This window comes from Dunckerocampus dactyliophorus, chromosome 5 (genome assembly GCF_027744805.1).
Source record: "Dunckerocampus dactyliophorus isolate RoL2022-P2 chromosome 5, RoL_Ddac_1.1, whole genome shotgun sequence".
Taxonomy (NCBI): domain Eukaryota; kingdom Metazoa; phylum Chordata; class Actinopteri; order Syngnathiformes; family Syngnathidae; genus Dunckerocampus; species Dunckerocampus dactyliophorus.
Genome location: NC_072823.1, coordinates 249,921 through 270,992, shown reverse-complemented (window position 1 = coordinate 270,992; position 21,072 = coordinate 249,921). Strand labels below are relative to the sequence as shown.

Here is a 21,072-nt window from a genome sequence, read left to right as displayed (position 1 = left end):
GGCACATTGAAAAAAAAACTAATCTGAGCTTTTGAGAATTAAAGTAAATTTACGAGAACAAATAAAATCGTTATATCACCTTCGCCCTTTTCGTAGCTGTCTCAGGCAACGCCTGTAACATAAAGGTACCACTTTTATCTCGTAAATGTGTGACTTTATTCTCGTAATGTTACCATTTTTTCTCTCGTAAATTTGCCACTTTATTGTCGTAAATGTACGACTTTATTCTGAAAAGCTTAGGTTATTTTAACACTCGCTTGTAACAGGCTTTGCCTGAGACAGCTATGAAAAGGGCAAAGGCGATTTGATGAGTTTTTTTCTCATAAATTTATGAGGAAAGCTAGACTTTAAGTTTACCAGAATAAAGTGGTAATGTTACGTATCAGAGGGTAAATAGAGCATAGCTGTTCAAGAAGGAAGGAAACTTTCCTCTTGCGTCAGGCAAGCTTTGATTAGGTAAACAGATTAGCATGGGTTAGCATCATCACACTTCCGCCTTCCTTACCCCGCCCCACTCCACATGCCCAAAGCCAAAGATCACATAAGTCCCCCCTTTTCATAGCTGTCTCAGGCAATGCCTGTAAAGTTGCGATTTGTCACTTCATTGTCGTAAATTTGCGACTTAATTCTCGAACTCTCCGATTGTTTCAATACTCCGTTGTAACTCGCGTTGCCTGAGACCGCTATGAAAAGGGCAAAGGCAATACTAAAAATATATCGTAAATTTACGACTTTGATGCCAATGTGGCCTTGATACTCTGATGCAAAGAAAACACATGAAGTGTGTGTGTTTTTTGACCGGTGTAGTGAAACATTTGCATGGAAAATCATGTCCAGACATGTCCACCAAGCATGCGGAGGTCCGGCATATCTTAAGGAAAAATCAAGAAATTCTGCCTTAATAACGTTCCGCTGACTGCACCTTTTTCCTTTTTGCCCGCTCGGCTCCTCTTCCTGTTTCTCTACGTGCCATTGAACTCCGGAGGAGGGCAAAATCCAACACAGGACATGCGTGTTACATGTTTTCATTTGCAGTCATGTATGCCTGACTGGCGAAACAATCCCCCTTTTCATGCCCGCGCTCTCATTCAGTGGGTGGCGGGAGCACCGCCGTGATTGGGGATGAGGGAGAGGGCCGTTTTTTTTTTTCCCAAGGTGAGCACCTCATGGGAGATGACTGCTCGCTGCCATTAGTTTAAGTGCAGGAGTGTCAGTTAACTCGACACTGGCACCGGCGATACTTAATGCCAGATGGAGGCAGCTGTCCTTGAAGTCTTAACAAGCGAGGTGCACAGAAACAAACCTTTATTCACGGCCGAGGAAACTTTAGAAAAAATGGACAACTTTGCAAGGTTACCACAAAGTGTATGTTAAATCCCTGCACGTAGGGAAAGGGAGGGTCTAACGCAGATTGAACGGGTTGGTGAGGGGCCAAAACAGCGTTTGGATGTTGCTGACAGTCATTTTTGGTGGTTCTTGTCACTCCAAAAGGGTCCAGTGGCTTAAGAGGTGTCAAATTATTGTAGCTCAGCTGGATACATCAGCGCCAGGAGCCAAAAGCAGCTGACTTTGGCACAATTGTCCTCAAAGGCTGGCACGGCCCAGCTTGGGAAGCTGCAAAGCATCGATAGCCCCCCCACACCGGCACCCACATGTTTGACGAGCACGCCGTGAATACCCCCACCTCGCAGGACGCTCGACACCACGACAAGTGCTTTTTTCCCATATGTGGTGCCAAACCCAAGCATGAGATGCTGGAGTTCACTCGTATTCCGAACACCTGCAGGCCAGAATAGTAATGAAGTGTTCTTGGGGTGCGTCACCGTACGATAACATCAGCTGAGGCAGGAGTTTTCTGTGAATGTGTGCTGATCTTCCATATTCCTGAACCTCAGTCACACCTGCAGCCTTCACCTGATTTGTATTATTATTTACACTAATCCCTGTTCATTGGTTACAGACACCACCGTGATAAATGAATTTCCACAAAGTAGGATTCCTTGTTTATAAATGGAATATTTTGGTAGTTACAGCACCTGTTTACCAGGCTTCTAAATACACTTCAACATTTTTTAACATGATTAGAGCCCTCTAGACATGAAATAACACCCCTATAGTTACCTTTACACTCCAATTACACAATATAGTAGACATAATAAGAGAATAGAAGATATACTGTAAATAAAACTCCTGCTTGTGTGTGTTGCAGTAAATGTGCTAGAGGAGCTGAGTGGCAGGTGGACAGGAAGTGAGATCGGCGTTTTAGAGTCAACCATGAAATAGCAATTATTAATTAATATGAATTACTTTTGAATTAATTAAAGAATATTAATAAAAGTGTAAAGATGACTATAGGGGTGTTATTTCATGTCCAGAAGACTCTAATAATGTTAAAGTGTATTTAGGTGGTAAACAGGTTTTCTATGTCTTATATTCTCGTATTATGTCTATATACTATATTGGGTAATAGGAGTGTAAAGGTGGGTGTTATTATAGGGGTGTTATTTCATGTTTAGAGGGCTCTAATCATGTTAAAAAGTGTATATTGAGAAGGTGTTAAACAAGTTTACTTGTCTTACATGTATTATTTTATCTTATTATGTCTACTATATTGGGTAATATGAGTATAAGGGTGACTATCAAGGTGTTATTTCATGTTTAGAGGGCTCTAATAATGTTAAAAACTGTATTTAGAAGGTGGCAAACAGGTTTTCTATGTCTTAAGAGTAAAGGTGACTCTAGGGGTGTTGTTTCATGTCTGGAGGGCTCTAAACATGTTAAAATGTATATTTAAAAGTTCATAAACAGGTTTTCTGTGCACTGACTACCAAAATATTTTATTTCCAAATCAGGAATCCTACAAAAAATTCCCTTATCACGTTCGTGTCTGGAACCAATGAACCGCCATGAACGAGGGATTACTGTATGTGTGTCGATACAAAACCTATCACGTCAATGTCATAACAATCCTCTATTGTCTTTTTCATGGTTCTGGTTTAGGTAACAGCCTCGTTGGCCTGCCTTATGTCAGCTGAACCCGATGTCCGGCGATCAACAGCACAGCACATGTGACTGCCAGCTTCTTGAGTTAACAGGAAAGAAACATTTCCGTGCTTGGCTTGGCCAACACTTTCGACAAGCAGGCCTGCCTCTGCTTAGTTTTTCTGTCCACACGCTCCAAACACTGGTAGCCGACCCGGACGGCGCTCAGCCGGCCAAAAAGCTCCACATAAGGGCCCTGTGATGTGTTGGCAGTGACACCGCCGTGGCCCTTCCACCCTTTCCTTTCTTTGGCGTGCGCCTGCACTGTGAGCTCATAGCCAGACGCCGTCCAGGAGCTTTTAGCGTAGCCGAGCCACGAGAAGCAGACAATACCGAGAGAGACTAAGCAGCGCTCCAAGGTGTGACACTCGGGCAAACATTCCCACAGCTCTCTGCATTCCACCTTCACACACTTAGCTGCCACTTCATTAGGTACACCTGCACAGTCTCACCACAGCTGTTCCAAAAATAATCATCTTCATTTTCATTTCAGTACCTCACAAATGTGAGAGCACCCTTCACATTTCAGCAAGCATTTAGTTTGTATCTTCAGAGACGATACTAAACAACAGCAACATTTGAAAGATGAAAGCATGCAACTTTGCCACTGTGATATTTGGGGAGAGGAACATATGGAGATATGCTAAGAAGTGATATACAGTCCAAGAAAACAATGCATCTCAGCTTTGTCATACAGTTGAAAAGCATATTATTGATATCGTCACTCTTTGCTCTTTTTTTCCCCATTTTTGCTGTTTTTTTCCCAAATATTTTCAAGGCACACAGAATATTGTGTTCTATGGCTATAGAAACATGGAACCTACCAAAAGAAAGATTAGCCTCCTGTCTTGCAACAGGAATAAAAGTTTGTTTGTACCATTTTCCTTTCTTTAGTAATCAGCAGTAGAACATAGATAAGTTTCAGAAAATATCAGTTCCCAACTAGAAAAGGTTTGTGAAAAGATACATTTCTAGCAAAACTTTCACTTTGACACAATTATTTTTTGCTTTTGTGACAGCTGAAATATCTAAACAACTATACCAACATAAACAACACAAAACAGGGGTTGTTTTACATCAAAATAACCATTTATTTACAAATATAACACCATCGGCTATTTACACTTTTCACATTTGAAACTGAACTGTGCGCACGTTAAAATTTCCCTTGGCAAATGCACTTCTGCTACCTATTTTGACTTTATTCCCATAATATTATAACGTTTTCCCCAAACCCAATTTTCTAAAAATTACAACGGTATTTTGTTTTGTTTCTTTCTCATAACATTACAACTTTTAAAAAAATAACATGATACTAAAATGAAATGATTTTCCTCATAACATTATGAGCTTATTCTCATAAAATTGCTATTTTTTTTTAAAAACAAATTTTGTATCTTAATATTTAGTTGAATATTTTGGCATAATTCTGACCTGTAAATGTTGTTCCAATGTTGTATTCGTGTTAAACAATGCCAACACGTCACATCATGAGTCATCTGGAAGTGAGCCCTGACAGCAGTTTTAGACTGCTCTGCACGCTGGATTTTACAGAGTTTTTTTTAAACACCGAGTTCCATTGACGTCAACGCAACCTGGACTTTCTTCCTCTGTGTTAGCTCCCAGGAAATGTTTGTTGGGGTGTGCCTAAAGAGGCCAGCATCAGGCAGAAGCGGTTGGAGTTGCTGATTCCCGGCCAGCGAGAGAAAAATATGCTCACCTGGCAACGGCACTTCACACGGGACTGTTTTGTGAACATGGGCCGATACAAAGCCAGACTATCCGCCAAACTGTTGATGACGTCCGACGCCTTTCCGACGTTACTTGGTCGTGTTGAAGAGTCAGAAGAGCAAGCTGTATGTAACAATTTGTCAGTGTCCTAACTGTGTTTATTTTGTGTAAGTAATTGAACTACATTTTGAGGAGGGCTAGGGGTGGAGGAAATTACACAGACCGTTTGGGCGGGAGGCAGAAAACACTGCAGGAAGATGTGCAGAGTCTGAAAGATCTACAAAGATTCCTGTGCGGGTTATCATGTGTAGCTGCTCTATAGGAGTCCACAGCTCAATACAAAGGCCCGAAAACGAGTATAATAGGTCGCCTTTAAGTAAAATTGATGTCATGTAAAATTTCTACAGCTTCTGCTTGGACTTGAACAAGTAGCAAGCAGCTGTCTAACTCTGAGGTAGGTCGGACTGCGAAGTCTATAGTGTGTGTACTTAATGTACGCTTCCAATAGTGCCTTGCACACTTCCACTTCCATATTACTGTGGTATCATTAATAGTAGCCATGCCATACTTCACAGTCCCATTGGCTTCTGGCACCCCTACTACCCAAGGTTCTGCTGTAGTTTGGAATGTGCATTGCCGCCACCAATAGGACTGGAGTGGAACGGTCAGCGTACGCTGCAGTCCGACATGTTGTAGATGGTGAGGTCTGTGCCATTCATGTTTATTGGATGTGGTTCCTACAGACCCTGGTGGAGGGTGGCGTTCTGTCAGTGACACCATCACCAACAGGCTCATTTTCATGGCTTTTGTTGGAAAGTTCACACTTAAACCACAAAGTTAAAGCCCCTTTTGTGGATTACCATGACCTACATGACAGAGAATCCACACAGACACATTGCCTCACGTCAGAGGCTTGTTGCTTGTTGCTTGCAGCGAGGTTGCAGAAAAAGCTCGTTCAGTTTCTGCAAGGTCAAATTTGTGTTCACCTCAATAGGTTTGGAGAAGATGGATGGCCGACATGAAGTTTTCCCCTCCCAATGATCCAACATGGCATCCCATCAGCGCCTTATGGAGACTTCATAGGGATTGAAAGCTGACACAGTCGTGTTTGCCCCAAGTTCAGCGAGGACATTAGAAAGTGTGCGTGTGTATTCAAAGGCCAAATAAAACGGGAAGCGTCCAAATTGTAATGGTTTCGCAAACACATGGAGGAGTAGTTACGATACAAGTGGGTCCAGGTCCAAATGGGCACGGACGAGGGGCCAGGGAGGGAGTCTCATTTTTCTTCTGACAGACTTGTCTACAACTTGGTGTGTGTGTGTGTGTGTGTGTGTGTGTGTGTCTTTCAAGTCCAATTTGGATTGTCAACACATGAAAATATTTTGTGCAAGTTGTGCTAAACGGTCGTTCCAAGGCCAGCACACACACAAACACACACACACACACACACACACACACATCTGAAATCCCATGCAGTGCACCGCCTCCTCCTTCAGGTCCTAGCCTACTTTCTCCACAGGAAATGACTCAGGACTTTGTCTTAATTAGTTTGGCAATTATATGAAGCAGAATGATTAACGTTGTGACATACTTATGTAAGATCAACAATGAGATGAAGTGCAGGAAATAATGCAAATAGAAATCATCCCTTACAGCGGGAGTGTCCAAAGTGCGGCCCGCACATTCTAAAAATATCATTTAACAAGAAAGCAAAATAAAACAGCAGCAAAAATGTAAAAACCGGCAGTGCTTCAAGAATAAAGTTCAAATATGAAGAGAAATGAGTTGCATTCTAACAAGAAAACGTTGTCATTTGACAAGAATGACGTTATGAGGAAAAACATCACCTTAGTTGCATAAAGTTGAAATATTCAAGGAAAAGTGCACATTTTTTTGGAATGTTGCCCATCATCCACAATCCTTTAGTGAGACATGAACACACGCATCTTTCTCTTTTCTGTGTGTTCTAAAGGTATAAAAACAGATAAAAAGAGGCAGATAATAAATGCACGTAACAGGCCGCACCTATCCCACCTAGAAAGGCCGTGATTAAAACACCTCCAAAAAGCTCCAGAAAGGTTTTATGGTTTTGCATTGATCGGCCACCGATCAGGATCAGCTGATTCTATTTACTTTATAACGCCAATCACATCTGCCGATCAGCTCCGCCCCCATTGCAGCATCGAGCCTATAGCGACCGTCACCCCCCCACTTTCTCTTCACAAAGCCAAAACAAGCATGGCTGCCGCGTGGGACTTCCTGTGTTTTGCACCCTGCAAAACACGACACGGAAAATGTCTCGCCCGGGTGAGTGGTGCGTGAAAAAGCTTTGGTTGGGGCGGGCACTTAAACAGGGTGTGGTGAATAATCGAGGCTTGCGATGTGATCACCGGTCGGCGGCAGCTTATGTAGCGCCCGTGTGCGCGTGGCAGTCGGAGGTTTAATGGGCGCCACATATGGGAGGCGACTAACAACCACAATTGGCAAAACCCACCGCCAACCCTGCACACGGGAGGCGACGAGCAGCAGCGACCAGCCACACCGGTGAGCGACGCAGCCACATTCAAAGCGAATTGTACGAGTCTCCCACGGTTTAGATTGGCTGTCGAAAGAGGAGGGAATTTGGGGATATCAAAGTAGTTCAGAGGAGGAAAAGCAGCCGCCCGCAGCCGCCCATAAGAAGGAAAGCCCGAGTGCTCGGATGCGTCGGACTGGCCGGGGGTCGTGCTGGAGCTCCATCAAGCTGCTCTCGCATCCAAATTCTCCTTAAAGAAGGCGCCTGATCCTCTACGTTTCACCAGTGATTTTGAACAATTAAGTCAAATATGTTTTTGTCTGAATTTGATGCTTCCCCTTTCGTATCATATAGCCCAGGGGTCACCCGCATGAGCCCCCACCACCACACGAGGCGCCCGCAAGACTGCTTTTCATTCAGGTTATCAGTTAATAATGTGAGAACAAGAGAAAGAAATGCAAAATGTGACTTGTGGATACCAGCATTTTGTTCCAGGGGTACGCCAATTGTTATAGGGAAGGGCTGGCGAACCCGCGGCTCTCGAGCCGCATGCGGCTCCTTGCCATTTTTCATGCAGGTCTTATGGAGGCATGAAAGCATATCGAAGTTTAGGTCATTACGGTATTTTCGCTGGCATGCAGATTGAATGAAAATAACTCAAAGTTTCCCAGGCGGATTGCGATCTTTCGAGAAAATAATTTGTCAAATACGCTCTCAAAATGGCAGGGAAAAAATGCACAGTTAAACGAAAACATGCGGATGAACACAGGATGTGTTTACCAGAATGGGAGAGCTCATGTTTTTTTGTTGAGCGCAACGGCGAACCACTCTGCCTTTTGCGTCAGGCGTCTTAATAACATTCCAAAGCTTCAAATATTCGGCGACACTTCAGCTCACTTCACGCCATTGTCAACCTGGAGTTTCCGAAAGGGATTGAACTTCGCCGTCAAATAAATCTGGCTGAGCAAAGGTACGGTACGTGTGTGGGGAGGGAATGATGTTCATGTGTCGATGAGGCTCTTGATCTCTTGACTGGTTGGCCACTCTTGTACTTATCTGCTTATTAGTGCTCATGCCAAACCTTATCCAAAATGTGACCACCGAAAAATACCAATTAATTGTGTTCAGTTTATATCTGGGTTACAAAAACAGAACACAATCGGAGTCAGAAGTTTGGCTTTTGCAAAAGGGGAAGAAGCAGCTTTCCAGCAGACCGAAGCCCTCCAAAGATGGCGGAGTCTTCCAAAGAGCCGCCAACCATCTCTGCCTTTTTATTTACAGATAGGTTTCGTTAACAGATGAGTTTCGGTTTTACATTCCAGCAAAGCGTATAAGGACATGTGAGTGCGGTGGGTAAGTCCAGTACTTTTCCACTTGCATTACATTTAATGTAAACTACACTACTAATAAAAGTGAGATTGAAAGAGACATATACGATATTTACAAAGTGGAATTTTGTTTTCATATGGTAACTTATGTACATTTTTCCATCAATTTCAAGCTAATGAATTGTTTTTTAAGTGTGCAGGAGTAGGGGGTACATGGCTTCAGGTCAAATGTCTGATGGGGTACGCCACTAAAAAGTTTGGGAACCACTGATGTACGTGATCCGTATCAGCTGATTTCACTCACGGATGATCAGTGTCGGTAACAGCAGCATCAAAACCTGATCGTAGCATCCCTAGTTTCTGGGGTTTCTAAAAACGGCTCCCGGGGTGGGAAAATCTGAAAACACCAGCTTGTCCTTTCCGTGTAGACAAGCAACCCGCTTCTTGGCAAAAACCATGATGTCACCGACACGTGACCAGAAGTGAGCTACCGGAATGTTTCAACGAGCGTGACTCGCCCCAGTCCACATTCTCCTGACATGTGGTTGTCTTTTTCTCCAAAATGACTCGTAGAAGTAATTCCACCTTGTCGTAAGTCTAGATGAGCCTCGTATTTCTTTGTACACAGTCTGGTGTGGCATGTGGTTGCGTCTGCGTGTCTGTTTACAGCGCCACACGTAGGTGTGCCTTGTGTATCACATCCTTTCCACCCAGTGATGCGTTCCCGTCTGGATGCAACAATTTACTACGCACATTTTTTTCAACCTGCCAAAAAAATAAAAAACAAAAATCCCAGGAACGTGTCGGTGTGGACAGACGAGTTCACTCCTGTCCTTTTGTTCCTGTCCTCCAACATCAACTCCATTGAGCAGTGTGACTTCACGGCTTTCAGGGCATCAGATCAAAGGAACCTTCTCAGCTTTGCGTCCGTTTGTTCCCTTATCTGTCACCACGCATCATACCAGCCCGACTGTCTCCTGAATGCTGAACTCGTTCTGAAAATGTTGACCGTTCCCAAGCCAACTTTGATCATTTTTCAGAGGCAGTGACTGTTATGCTTAAAGAGGCGCTCGCTATGATTCTTGGCACGCGGCTTATTTTCTGTATAAATGACACACAAAGAAAGCTTAAGAGGTGTTTCTCAAGGGCTCCACATTTTCAGCCTTTTGCAGCACTGGCAGCTCCGCAATGGAAAAGCTGAACGATGCTTCAAGTGCTGTATTAAGTGTGGTTTTTCAGCTGAGGTGTGGGGCAGGAGAGCAGGGGGATCAATTGCTGGCTTCTTGCAGCCTGAGGGGGCTGCTTGAAGGACAAGCGGGGAGCCGCGGTGCCGCCTCAAACCACTGTCCCCGCAGCCACACGCCACACAGACCGGCACGTCCGGCAACCACAGACAGGTAGAATTGTGCCCGTTAAAAAGTCTAAACCTGTTGTTTCATGAATGCACGATCAATTAGCTTGAGAGAAGGAGACAAAGAACATCAACATCGCTACTTTGAATAGCCATCCATCCATCCATCTACTTTCGCTTATTCGAGGTCGGGCCTAAGCAGGGACGCCCAGTCTTCATCCAGCTCCTCCCGGCACATCCCGAGGCGTTCCCAATCCAGTTGAGAGACATAGTCTCTACAACACAGCCACCCTGCGGAGAAAAGTCATTTCGGCCGCTTGTACCCGCCATCTTGTCCTTTCGGTCACTACCCAAAGCTCACGACCATAGGTGAGGGTAGGAACGTAGATCCACGGATAACTTGAGACCTTTACCTTCCGGATCATCTCCCTCTTACTGTGAATGTCACAACTGCTCATATTAACGAGATGAAGCAATTTGAGTAGAAATGGCGTGTAAAGACTGAAGTTGAACTGAAATGTTGACTGAATGTTGAAGTACCCTAGAAGCGCGTTCTAGGACAATGGTTCCCAAAGTTTCGCGGTTGCATACCCCTTCAGACATTTGACCTGGAGCCATGTACTCCCCTACTCCTGCACACTTCGAATAAGAATTAGAAGAAGTCGAGGAATAAATAGGTGGGGAAATGTGTAGAATTTTAGATGTGTGAATGCTGAGGAGTTTGCATGTTCTCCCTGTGCTTGTGTGGGTTTCTTCTCTTCCTCCCACATCCCCAAAACAAATATACACATATATCCACCTAAACATTTTAATAAATGGTGCAGAATGTCTTTTAACTTGATAAGGCCAAGCACTTTTAAATTTTCGTTGGTGACCATGATCGTCAGCAGCTGGTAGTTTGTGTTTAGGTCTTCCAGCTTCCTCTCACAACCAAAAGCACGCATCATACGTTATTAACAAATTGTAAAGTATGGGTGTGTTCAGGGGCATCCCTGCCTCTCTGCTCAAGTCAGCTGGCTTTCGGTCACAAATGAGGACTCGCGGTATGGAAAATTGATAAATTGCTGGATGGATAAATGTAGCCTCCCGCTCTTTGATGTCGCTCATATACCAATCATTTTATTTTGTCTTCTACAGACTTTGAATATTTGAGTAGCATTTGACAAAAAAGACTCGCCTTTGAATTGAATAACATGACTCACACTGCCCTGTTCTGGTCAAAACGCAGACTGCAGCTAAAAACATAGCGGTTCATTGTGGCGTCCAAAGAAATCCTGTTGTGACCGTTTAGTTATTGATACCGTTATTTGATGTCACTTGTTAATGTTTAGAATATTTGCTTGAGTAAATGATCTCAGATGGATTGAAACTTGGCTGTGAAAGGCGCTACAGCAGCCAGGGGCGACAAACGCCTTTAACGCTCTATGGTCCCTGAACGCCTCACCAACGGCGAGTAGCTAAACTGGCGGTTTTCGGTAAGTTTCCAAACAACATAAGCGTTTTGCTGTGTTTTACGTTTCCTGTGCGTTGAAAATGTGTTGTTGTCGTTGTTAGTTTAACTTAATCCGGTATTTGAAAGTGTATATTGCGTGGCTGTAACACACCAAGTCTGCACTTTCTTTGTGGCAGAGGCCTGTGAGCGTCCATTCATAAGGAGCCAATCACAGTTGACTGTACTTGCGCTGTTCAGCCAATAGGGAAGCAGATTGTTTCCTTGTCGCGATTCGACCGCGGACAGACATAGACAAGTGGGCCGGTAAGAAGCTAAGCTAATATCCGTTAAATTGTTGCGGATAAACTTTGCCTTTTGCGGTGCTTTCTTACGATAGAAGACCAGTGTATCCGTGTTGGGAATATTAAAAAAACAGGGGAATATCGAGTTCGGGTGGCTACAAGGTAAAATTTGGTGTTTATTTGGCTCAATACGCTTTACCTCCTGCTAGCATACAAGGCGAGCGGCTACGCGACAGTCCTGTTTGACAACAACGCCTTTTACCGTCACGTTCCGGGTGTTGTTGGTCGTTTCCGTTATCTGCTAGCGCCCAAAAAGTATAACTGCTGTTGTCTTTACCACGGCGAAGAAAACTAGAGTGGAAGCATGGCAGAATTCCTGGAAGATCCATCGGTTCTCACGAAAGACAAGTTGAAGAACGAGCTGACTGCGAACAATGTGCCGCTGCCGAGCGGCGAGCATAAGAAAGAAGTGTACGTTCAGCTCTATCTGAAGAACTTAACGGTGCAGAACAACAAGAAGAGTCCACCTGGAGACACCTTCTCCAGCGACGACGAGCTGCCCACTCCGGTAGTCTCCAACAAAAGCCGATCGGGAAGAGTGAGTTTCATATTATGTATTGTAATCTCTGGTGCCAGTTTGAGTTGCACGCTTCGTTTTTAGTCTGCACTGATTGTAGGGATTTGAATAACAAATGCAAGCTCTCATGCAGAAAGCAACCAGAAAGACAGACAAGCCTCGCGTTGAGGTGGAGGTGACCGAACTCACCGACGAAGACCTAAAACAGCAACTAGCCAAGTATGGAGTGGATTCAGGACCTATTTTGGGTAAGTTCATTTTCATCATTCATTCATTTAAAGCAACATTTTCAGCCGAAGACCCCCAATATGGATATTGGTTCCTTCATTGGACACACAGTGACGAGAATGTGTCATCAATAACGGTGGTTCTCAACTGGTTTGCCTGAGGGACCCACCATCACCGCTTCATGGCAAGCGGTGACCCACGTTGCAGACATTTTTCCACTCAAATATATTTAATAATGAAAAGACGGTGCACTTGAACTTGTGGAAGCACAAATAACGGTGTGCAGACAGTAATGAAAATGATTAATTCATGAACATTTAAGTTTTTGTCCACAAGTTCAAAATGATGCTAACTTAGTGTAAAGGTTATCAATTTTGCTCAGAGTTACATTTGGGCTGGACTTGCTAGGTCAATGCGCAGACAACAGAGTCTCAGTAAAGACTCCAGTTGAGTTCCATTTTATCATTTCATTTACTTGTTACACTGTTAAAATTGAAGATATAGAAATAATGCAAGTAAATTATAATTACGATTCTCACATTCAACATAAACAAAATGCATTTAAACCAGGGGTGCCCAAAGTGCGGTTCACAGCTGTTCTTTTCTATTGGCCCGCACCACATTCTAAAAATATAACTTAAGACAAAAACTTAAAAAGAAACAGCAAAAATGAAAAAATCGGCAGTCATTTTACAAGAATAAAGTCAAACTATTAAGAGAGGAAAAAAGTAACGAGAAAAGGTTGTAATTTTACGAGAATGACATAATAGCATGAGGGGGGAAACAGATCATTTTAGTTACAAAGTTGAATTATTAAAGAGAAAAGACTACCCATCCGTACATTCTCTATGCTGCTTGTCCTCACTAGGGCGGGGGGGTACGCGGGGGGTATGCTGGAGCCAATCCCAGCAGACTTCAGGCAAGAGTTCGGGGTACACTTTGCACTGGCCGGAGAAAAGACTACTTTTTGCTGAAGTTGTAATATGAGAAACAATGAATAAAGTTGTCATTTATGGAAACTAGGTTATGGAAAAAGTAATGTTATGGGCATAAAGTCAAAATTATGATAATAAAATTTACAAGTAGAAAGTTGACATAGTTGGAAGAAAAAAACAGCAGAAACCGGAAAAAAACAGCTGCCGTTTTACGAGAATAAAGTACAAATATCAAAAGAAAAAGGTTGTTTTCTAATGAGAAAAAGTCAGAATTATACGAGAATAACGTTGTAATATGAGGCAAAAAACCCCCTGTCATTTTAGTAACAAAGTTAAAATGTTATTTAAAAGTCTTAATATTATGAAAGACAAACACAACAGCAAGTGAAGATATAATTTTTGGAAAATTAAGTTGTGGAAAAAATAATAAAAATAATAGTATGGGCTGAAAGCCAGAATATGGGAGTAAAGTCTTTGATCTTTGTGACAAGGAAATTTACAAGAAGAAAGTTTAAATAATTGGAACATACAAAAAACAGCATACATAGATCAAAACTGCTGCAATTTTACGAGAATAAATTCAAAATATCAAGTCATGATATAATCTATAATATTATTAGGGGAAAAATAATGTAATTTTAATAGCATATAGTTGAACTGTTAGAGAAAAGGTATGTTATTTTTTAAAAGACGTAATATGAGCAACAAACAAAACAAAGCGGTAATTTTTGGAAAATTAGATTGGGGAATAAAGTCATAATATGATGAAAATATAGGCTACTAAATATAGGCTTTTTCACCTGGATCACAAAGCTGAGATGCAGTTGGAAATCCTTTCATTTTTCACCATGTGGTCCTTGCTGGAGAAAGTTTGGACACCCCTGATTTAAACAAAATTCATTGAAACAAATGTGCTATCTTGATGCTAATTTACACTGAAAATCCTATATACTGTATGCGATAGGTTGATATTGTTGTTATTTTGTAAAAACACATTTTCTGTCTATTTAAAGACAAGACTTTGTGTTAGGTTTGTGCAATAGGTGACAGACATTATTATTATTATTATTATTATTATTATTATTATTACTACTACTACATTTTTTCTTCTTTTTATCCATTGCTTTTTTTTTTTTAGGTTGTTAAATTTCTAGAGTGTGCCATGGGCCAATAAAAAAACAGCTGCGGGTCGCAAATGGCCGTAGTTGGGACACCTCTGGTCTTTAAAACGTCTGATTTATGTCTTCGCTTCTCATATTCAAGATTCAAGAGAGTTTTATTGTCATGTGCATGGTAAAACAGCAGTTATACCATGCAATGAAAATCTTATTCTGTTCATTCTCCCAAGAAAAGAAAGAAAACAAATGAAAGAATAAGAACATAAGAAACATAAACACATAAACATATATACCAATAAATTAAACAACAACAACAGAAGAGACATTAATACAAGTAAATAATACAAATAAATAAATAATAAATAAATAAAGTGCTATGAGTGTGTCCGTGTGTTGCGTGCGGCGTGTGCGAGTGCTTCGTTGAGAAGCCTGATGGCCTGTGGGTAAAAGCTGTTTGCCAGCCTTGTGGTCCTGGACTTCAAAATCCTGTAGCGTCTGCCTGACGGTAGGAGTGTGAATAATGAGTGTTGTGGATGTGTGCTGTCCTTGATGAGGTTGTGTGTTCTGCGTAGGACTCTAGATTTATAAATGTCTTGCAGTGAGGGGAGGGCTGCCCCAACAATGTTCTGTGAGGTCTTGATCACCCGCTGGAGTGCCTTCCTATCACGTGTTGTACAGTTACCGTACCAAACAGTGATGGAGGCGGTAAGGACACTTTCGATAGTGCATCTGTAGAAGCAACTCAGGATTGTGGTGGGCATGCCAAATTTCCTCAGTCTTCTCAGGAAGTACAGTCTCCTTTGGGACTTCTTCATAATTTGTTGGGTGTTGTGAGACCAGGTGAGGTCCTCGCTGATGTGTGTGCCAAGGAACTTGAAGGTTTTCACCCTCTCCACCTCAGTCTCATCAATAAACAGGGGTCTATGCGGCTCCTTTTCCCTTGTTCTTGGGTCAATGATCATCTCTTTAGTCTTATCTGTATTGAGAAGGAGATTGTTATCACGACACCAAGCTATGAGGTCCGCCACCTCTCTTCTGTATGATGTTTCAACACCACCAGTGATCAGTCCGATGACTGTAGTGTCATCCGCAAATTTAATGATGCTGGTGTTGTTCTGGGAGGCCACGCAATCGTAGGTGAAGAGCGTGTAGAGGAGTGGACTCAGCACACACCCCTGTGGGGTCCCAGTGCTCACAATTCTTGAGCTGGATGTGCGATTGTGGACTCTGACTGACTGGGGCCTGCCTGTGAGAAAGTTAAACACCCAGTTACAGAGGGAGGGAGACAGGCCAAGTGTGAGGAGCTTATTTGTGAGTTTGTGGGGACTGACTGTATTAAAAGCAGAGCTATAGTCTATAAATAGCATTCTGACATACAGTATGTGTCCTGGCCCTGTAGGTGAGAAAGGGCTGTGTGGATGGCAGTGTTGACTGCATCATCCGTGGACCGGTTCTGGCGATATGCAAACTGTAGAGGGTCCACAGTTGCCGCCGGGATGCTCTTTTTGATGTGGGTCATGACTATTCTTTCAAAGCACTTCATAACAATAGGAGTGAGTGCTATCGGGCGATAGTCATTCAAGCAGGTCACGTTGCTCTTCTTGGGTACGGGCACTATGGTGGTGGACTTAAAGCATGTCGGTACAGATGCTTGTGCAAGCGACAGGTTAAATATGTCAGCAAGCACATCAGCTAGCTCTGATGAGCAAACCCGAAGTGCACGTCCTGAGATGTTGTCTGGCCCTGCTGCTTTTCGTGGGTTTGTTTTGTTTAGAACCCTGCGCACATCAGCTGATGTCACCATGAGAGGTGAGTCCTGTGTGCTCCCCAGGTTCAGCCACCCTCTCTGCTCATCAGGAGTTTGGGTATCAAAGCGGGCATAGAACTCGTTCAGCTCATCTGGAAGTGTGGTTTGGCTGGACGTGGCTACGCTACTCTGCTGTCGATAGTCTGTGATGTGCTGGAGCCCCGCCCACATGCGCCGAGGGTCTGAGGTGGAATAGTAGCCCTCCAGCTTCTGTCTGTACTGTCTTTTGGCCTCCCGTATGGACCTCCTCAGGTCATATCTGGCCTTTTTGTAGTCATCAGCGGTGCCCATGACAAATGCAGTCGAACGAGCACGTAGCTTAGCCCTTACATCACAGTTCATCCACTGTTTTTGGTTAGGGTATTTTCTGTAATACTTGGTGGTGGTAACAGTCTCTATACATGTGCTAATGTAGCCAGTAACAGCAGAAGCATATTCATCCAAATCAACAGTACAATCTTCCCTCCCCGCTGCAGTTTTAAACACATCCCAGTTTGTGCAGCCAAAGCAGTCCTGAAGTACTTGATCAGTTTCTTCATTCCACACTTTAACTGCTGTACGTACAGGGGGAGCTTTTTTAAGAAGTTGTCTGTATGTTGGATAAAGGAATATAGAGATGTGGTCAGCCTTTCCAAAGTGGGGTCTTGGAACAGCCTTCAAAGCATCTTTCATGTTGCTGTAGACTTGGTCCAGGATGTTATTTTCCCTTGTGGGAAAGCTCACATGCTGGTAATATTTGGGGAGGACAGTCCTGAGGTTACAGTGGTTGAAATCGACAGATATAATAAATACAGCGTCTGGGTGTTTGGTCTCGTGTTTATCAATGATGTTATGCAGGAGGCCTAGTGCATTAGCAGTGTTAGCTCGTGGTGGGATGTAAACAGCAGTTAAATACACAGCGCTAAACTCACGAGGCAAATAAAAAGGTCTGCATTTCACCATCAGCAGCTCAATGTCCTGCGAGCAGTGCTTTTCCATCGTCTGTACGTCTGTGCACCACCGTTTGTTTACGTAAACACAGACGCCGCCACCTCTGTGTTTACCAGACGCTAAAGTCCGATCTCCCCGGTAAGCAGCAAATGATTCCAACTGGATCGCCGAGTCCGGTATATCCTCCGTCAGCCAGGTTTCTGTGAAGGTGAGGACACAGCATTCCCTGATCTCACGTTGAGCTGTAATCCTTGCTCGTAGTTCGTCCATCTTGTTTTCAAGAGAGCGGACGTTGGCTAGCAGCAGGCTTGGTAGCGGTGGCCTCGTCGCTCTAGCTTTTAGCCTAGCATGCAGGCCGGCTCGCTTGCCTCGTTTACGCCTCAGATGCTTTGCTCGCCGGGTATTCAGCTCATATGTCTGCTGTATTGGGTAATAGGCGTGTAAATGTGACCATAGGGGTGCTACTTTATGTCTAGAGGGCTCTAACCATGTTAAAAAGCGTATTTAGAAGGTGGTAAACAGGTTTTCTGTGCTCTAACCACCAAATATTTAAATGTATAAGTATGGAGTCCTACTTTGTGGAAATTCACTCATCGTCTGGAACCAATTAACCGCCATAAAGAAGGGATTACTGTCAACAAGCAGGAGAAAAGCTACAAAAACTCCTCCTTGAATTTGGAATTTGCTTAAAAATTGGCATCACAAATGCAGGCTTTACCCCTGAAAAATGTCGTACTTGCTTCTCTTTGATTTCCACTGGCAAAATCTGTGCAGCCTCGACCCGGAAGCTATACGAGAAGAAGCTGCAGAAGCTTCTGGACCAGCCTGTGGCTGAACTCGAGGTTCCAGTCGACGTCACAACCATCCCCAAGGCTGACACCAACCAGAATGGCAACACAAACTCTGACCAGTACAGCGACAAAGAAGACGGTGAGTTGAGAATTTCTACAGTATGTACATGTGACCACGACCGCCGTGGTTGTGTCGTCATTTGGTATTTTGCTTCGATGTGTGTCACAGAGGAAATCGCCACAACTGATCCAGAGCCAGTTCCCGTGGTGGAGAAGCCTGTGCGGAGTAGGGGGAAGACTCCAGTGACTGTGAGGACCAGCAGCAGACGACAAACCAAGGTCATTGTGGCATCAGTGACAAGCTCAGCAGAAGCATTAAAACGGTTCTAATGTATATTTAATCCACTGACAGGTGGTTGAGGTGGTCGTCACTGAAGAGGCTCCCAAGAAGAGCAGTGATAGTGTCGTAGAAGACATCCTGGCCAATGAAATCAGCACACCAACAGGCATCAGGTAGCGTGACAGGACGGCACTCGGCAGATCCTACTGAAAAGTGTTGGACTGGCAAAGGGGGCTCTTTAATTGCTTTTATTTTTCAAAATTATTTAGTAAATTATCACTGTTTCCTGGTTGACTACGGCCTGTTATTAGTCTAAAAATATGCATACTTAAGCAGATTTGATGTATTGTACACTGGTCAGTAGGTGTCAGTTATGTTACATTCATGAGACAGCAGGCACCAGGAAGTAAGCTGTCCAGCCAAAAACAAGAACTCTCCCAATGCTAATGTGAGTCTGTTACGTCTTGTTTATGGCTTAAAGGAAAAGTGCACTTTTATTGGAATTTTGCCCATCATCCAGAATCTTAAGGTGAGACATCAACACGCCTTTCTCTTTTCTGTGCGTTCTAAAGATATTAAAACAGGTAAAAAGAGACAGCTCATTACTGCATGTATGGGAAACACTTAGTCCGCCTATAAAGCCTGCTGAAAAAGACTCTGAAAAGTGCCAACAACGCTCCATTTCCACCATGTGACGTGCATATTAACCAAGCTAGAGCAACATTATTATTATTCTTATTTTTACATTTATTTTTTACATGTATTTTTACATTATTATTAACAAGGTGACCATAGAGTGTTATTTCATGTCTAGAGGTCTCTAGTAATGTAAAAAAAAAAAAAAAAAAAAACATATTTAGAAGATCAAAAACCGGTTTTCTACTACCTTAACTACAAAAACAATCTATTTTTAAGTTAGGAATCCTCCTTTGCGGAATTTCATTTATCACAGTTTGGTCTGGAGCCAAGTGACCAATAAACGAGGGATTACTGTACTGCAGAAGAGTGGGTGGGGTAAGCAGTGGCTCATTTGCATAAGACAGGACCGCCTCTCAAACAGGCCTGCTCATACATGTAGAATTTTTAAAGTGTGCTGCTGTTCTTTTTCCTTGCGGTTTTTCGACATGAAGCCTGGCACACGCACCAAGACGCAGAGGAACTGTTGTTAAAAAGTTTCCTTTTTTGTTTTTTGCTGTAGTGCGACCTGCAGGCGTCCCATCCGTGGCGCGGCCGGCCGACCCGTGAAGCCCAGCGACTACTGGCTGGACGAGTCCCGCGTGCAGCACACAGTCCACACCGAGAGCCGCTCCTACTCTGAGTCCATCTCCCGAGGCGTCCTCTCTGCCGCCTCTCCGGGCAAAGCGCCGGCCCAACACAGCTTCCTCCCCCTCCTGCTTAAGCTTCTGCTCCTGGTGGTGGTCGGCGGCTCGCTCTACTTTGCCTACCAAAACCTGGATGAGGCCCGAATGAGCGCTCTCCAAGGCCTCGTCGACGGCGTCCTTGTCCCGCTTCAAGGCGCTGTGGAGAGCGCCGCGGCCTACTTGGGCCTGGGCGGAAAGTAAAGGCGGTCTCTCGCTATGGCCACGCCCACCTCCCTGCCACCACAACCACATGCAACTAACTCAGTTCACCTCTTACCTTTTACTTTCTCCCCCCTGGTCGGACAAAGAAGTCACACTCAATCGGGAACGACGTTCCTGTGTGCAGATTCCAGCTTTCACCCTCGTGCACAGCAGGCAGGTGCACCCAAACAGTTGGCGTCTGTTTGGCGGCAGCCCCTGCGACTGATTTTAATGTCTGTTTTAACCTGTGAATCGTCGTCTTTACGTGTATTTAGCCCTCTTCCAAGTAGAAGTGTGTGGAGAGGCCAGTTATCCCTGCATGGTTGTAGCTTTTCTTCTTTGACATCTGTGTCTGTTTGTGCACGTGCGCCAGGCGCTGATCTTGACAGTGAGGCGCCTGAATGCCACGTCCCCAAGCACGATGCCGCGCTAACGCCAGAATGTCCTCAAGCGTCTCAGTTAGTAGATAGCTAGCGTGTCTACATGGTGCTCACCGTGGCGCATAGATGGCGTCTGGGCACCGTCTTTCTTGGAGTGGAGCTCATGTATTATCACCCATCTTTATCCAAGAGCGTCTTGATCGCAGTCTCATTCTACAGCTCAGCTGCCGTCTCTGTTTTCGGTTTACATTTGGTTTTTAGTGCTCGTGATTTTTTTTTTTTTTTTTTTGGTTGCTCTGGTTTGAATTCGACTTCTGATTCTTTAGTCCTTCTTGCAGGACAGGCTTTTATTTGCAGCCACGTGCCCACATGGGGGGGTGGGGTGGATATATAACAAGGCACCTGTTAGGATTTTAATATTTTTCTAGTCTTTGACTTTTTATAGCACTCATAAAGGTAAAAGAATAAAAAAAAGCAATATGTAATGTAACACAGGTGATTCTCTTGTTTAATTGGACTTCTATCAAGTGATCCACATCCAGGCAGCTTCCCCGCAATGGACACATGTCAGAGCGTTATGTGGGTAAAGATTTTTAATCTGTTTATTTATGATCGTGTAGGAAGTGTATCATAAAATAAACATCGTCATTACCAGATGTTTATTCCTCTCGTCATTTGCCACGGTGTGCTTGTCATGTGTCAC

At 43.7% G+C, this 21,072-nt stretch overlaps 1 protein-coding gene across 1 annotated transcript; it reads left to right on the top strand.

The window, feature by feature from the left end:
- The first annotated feature begins 11,214 nt into the window (after positions 1-11,214).
- tmpob (thymopoietin b) lies at positions 11,215-21,025 on the top strand. Its single transcript, XM_054776184.1, has 6 exons — positions 11,215-12,299; positions 12,412-12,526; positions 18,071-18,226; positions 18,317-18,426; positions 18,500-18,600; positions 19,626-21,025. The coding sequence occupies exons 1-6, from the start codon at positions 12,066-12,068 to the stop codon at positions 19,987-19,989; spliced, it is 1,080 nt and encodes a 359-aa protein (XP_054632159.1). The 5' UTR covers positions 11,215-12,065; the 3' UTR covers positions 19,990-21,025.
- The last annotated feature ends 47 nt before the right edge of the window (positions 21,026-21,072 follow it).

Excerpts from the sequence above, each read along its gene's own strand:
- tmpob (XM_054776184.1), top strand. The coding sequence starts at position 12,066 with ATGGCAGAATTCCTGGAAGATCCATCGGTTCTCACGAAAGACAAGTTG. Across the intron at positions 12,300-12,411 it reads ACAAAAGCCGATCGGGAAGA|AAAGCAACCAGAAAGACAGA; the intron begins GTGAGTTTCATA and ends GCTCTCATGCAG. Across the intron at positions 18,427-18,499 it reads GCAGCAGACGACAAACCAAG|GTGGTTGAGGTGGTCGTCAC; the intron begins GTCATTGTGGCA and ends ATCCACTGACAG.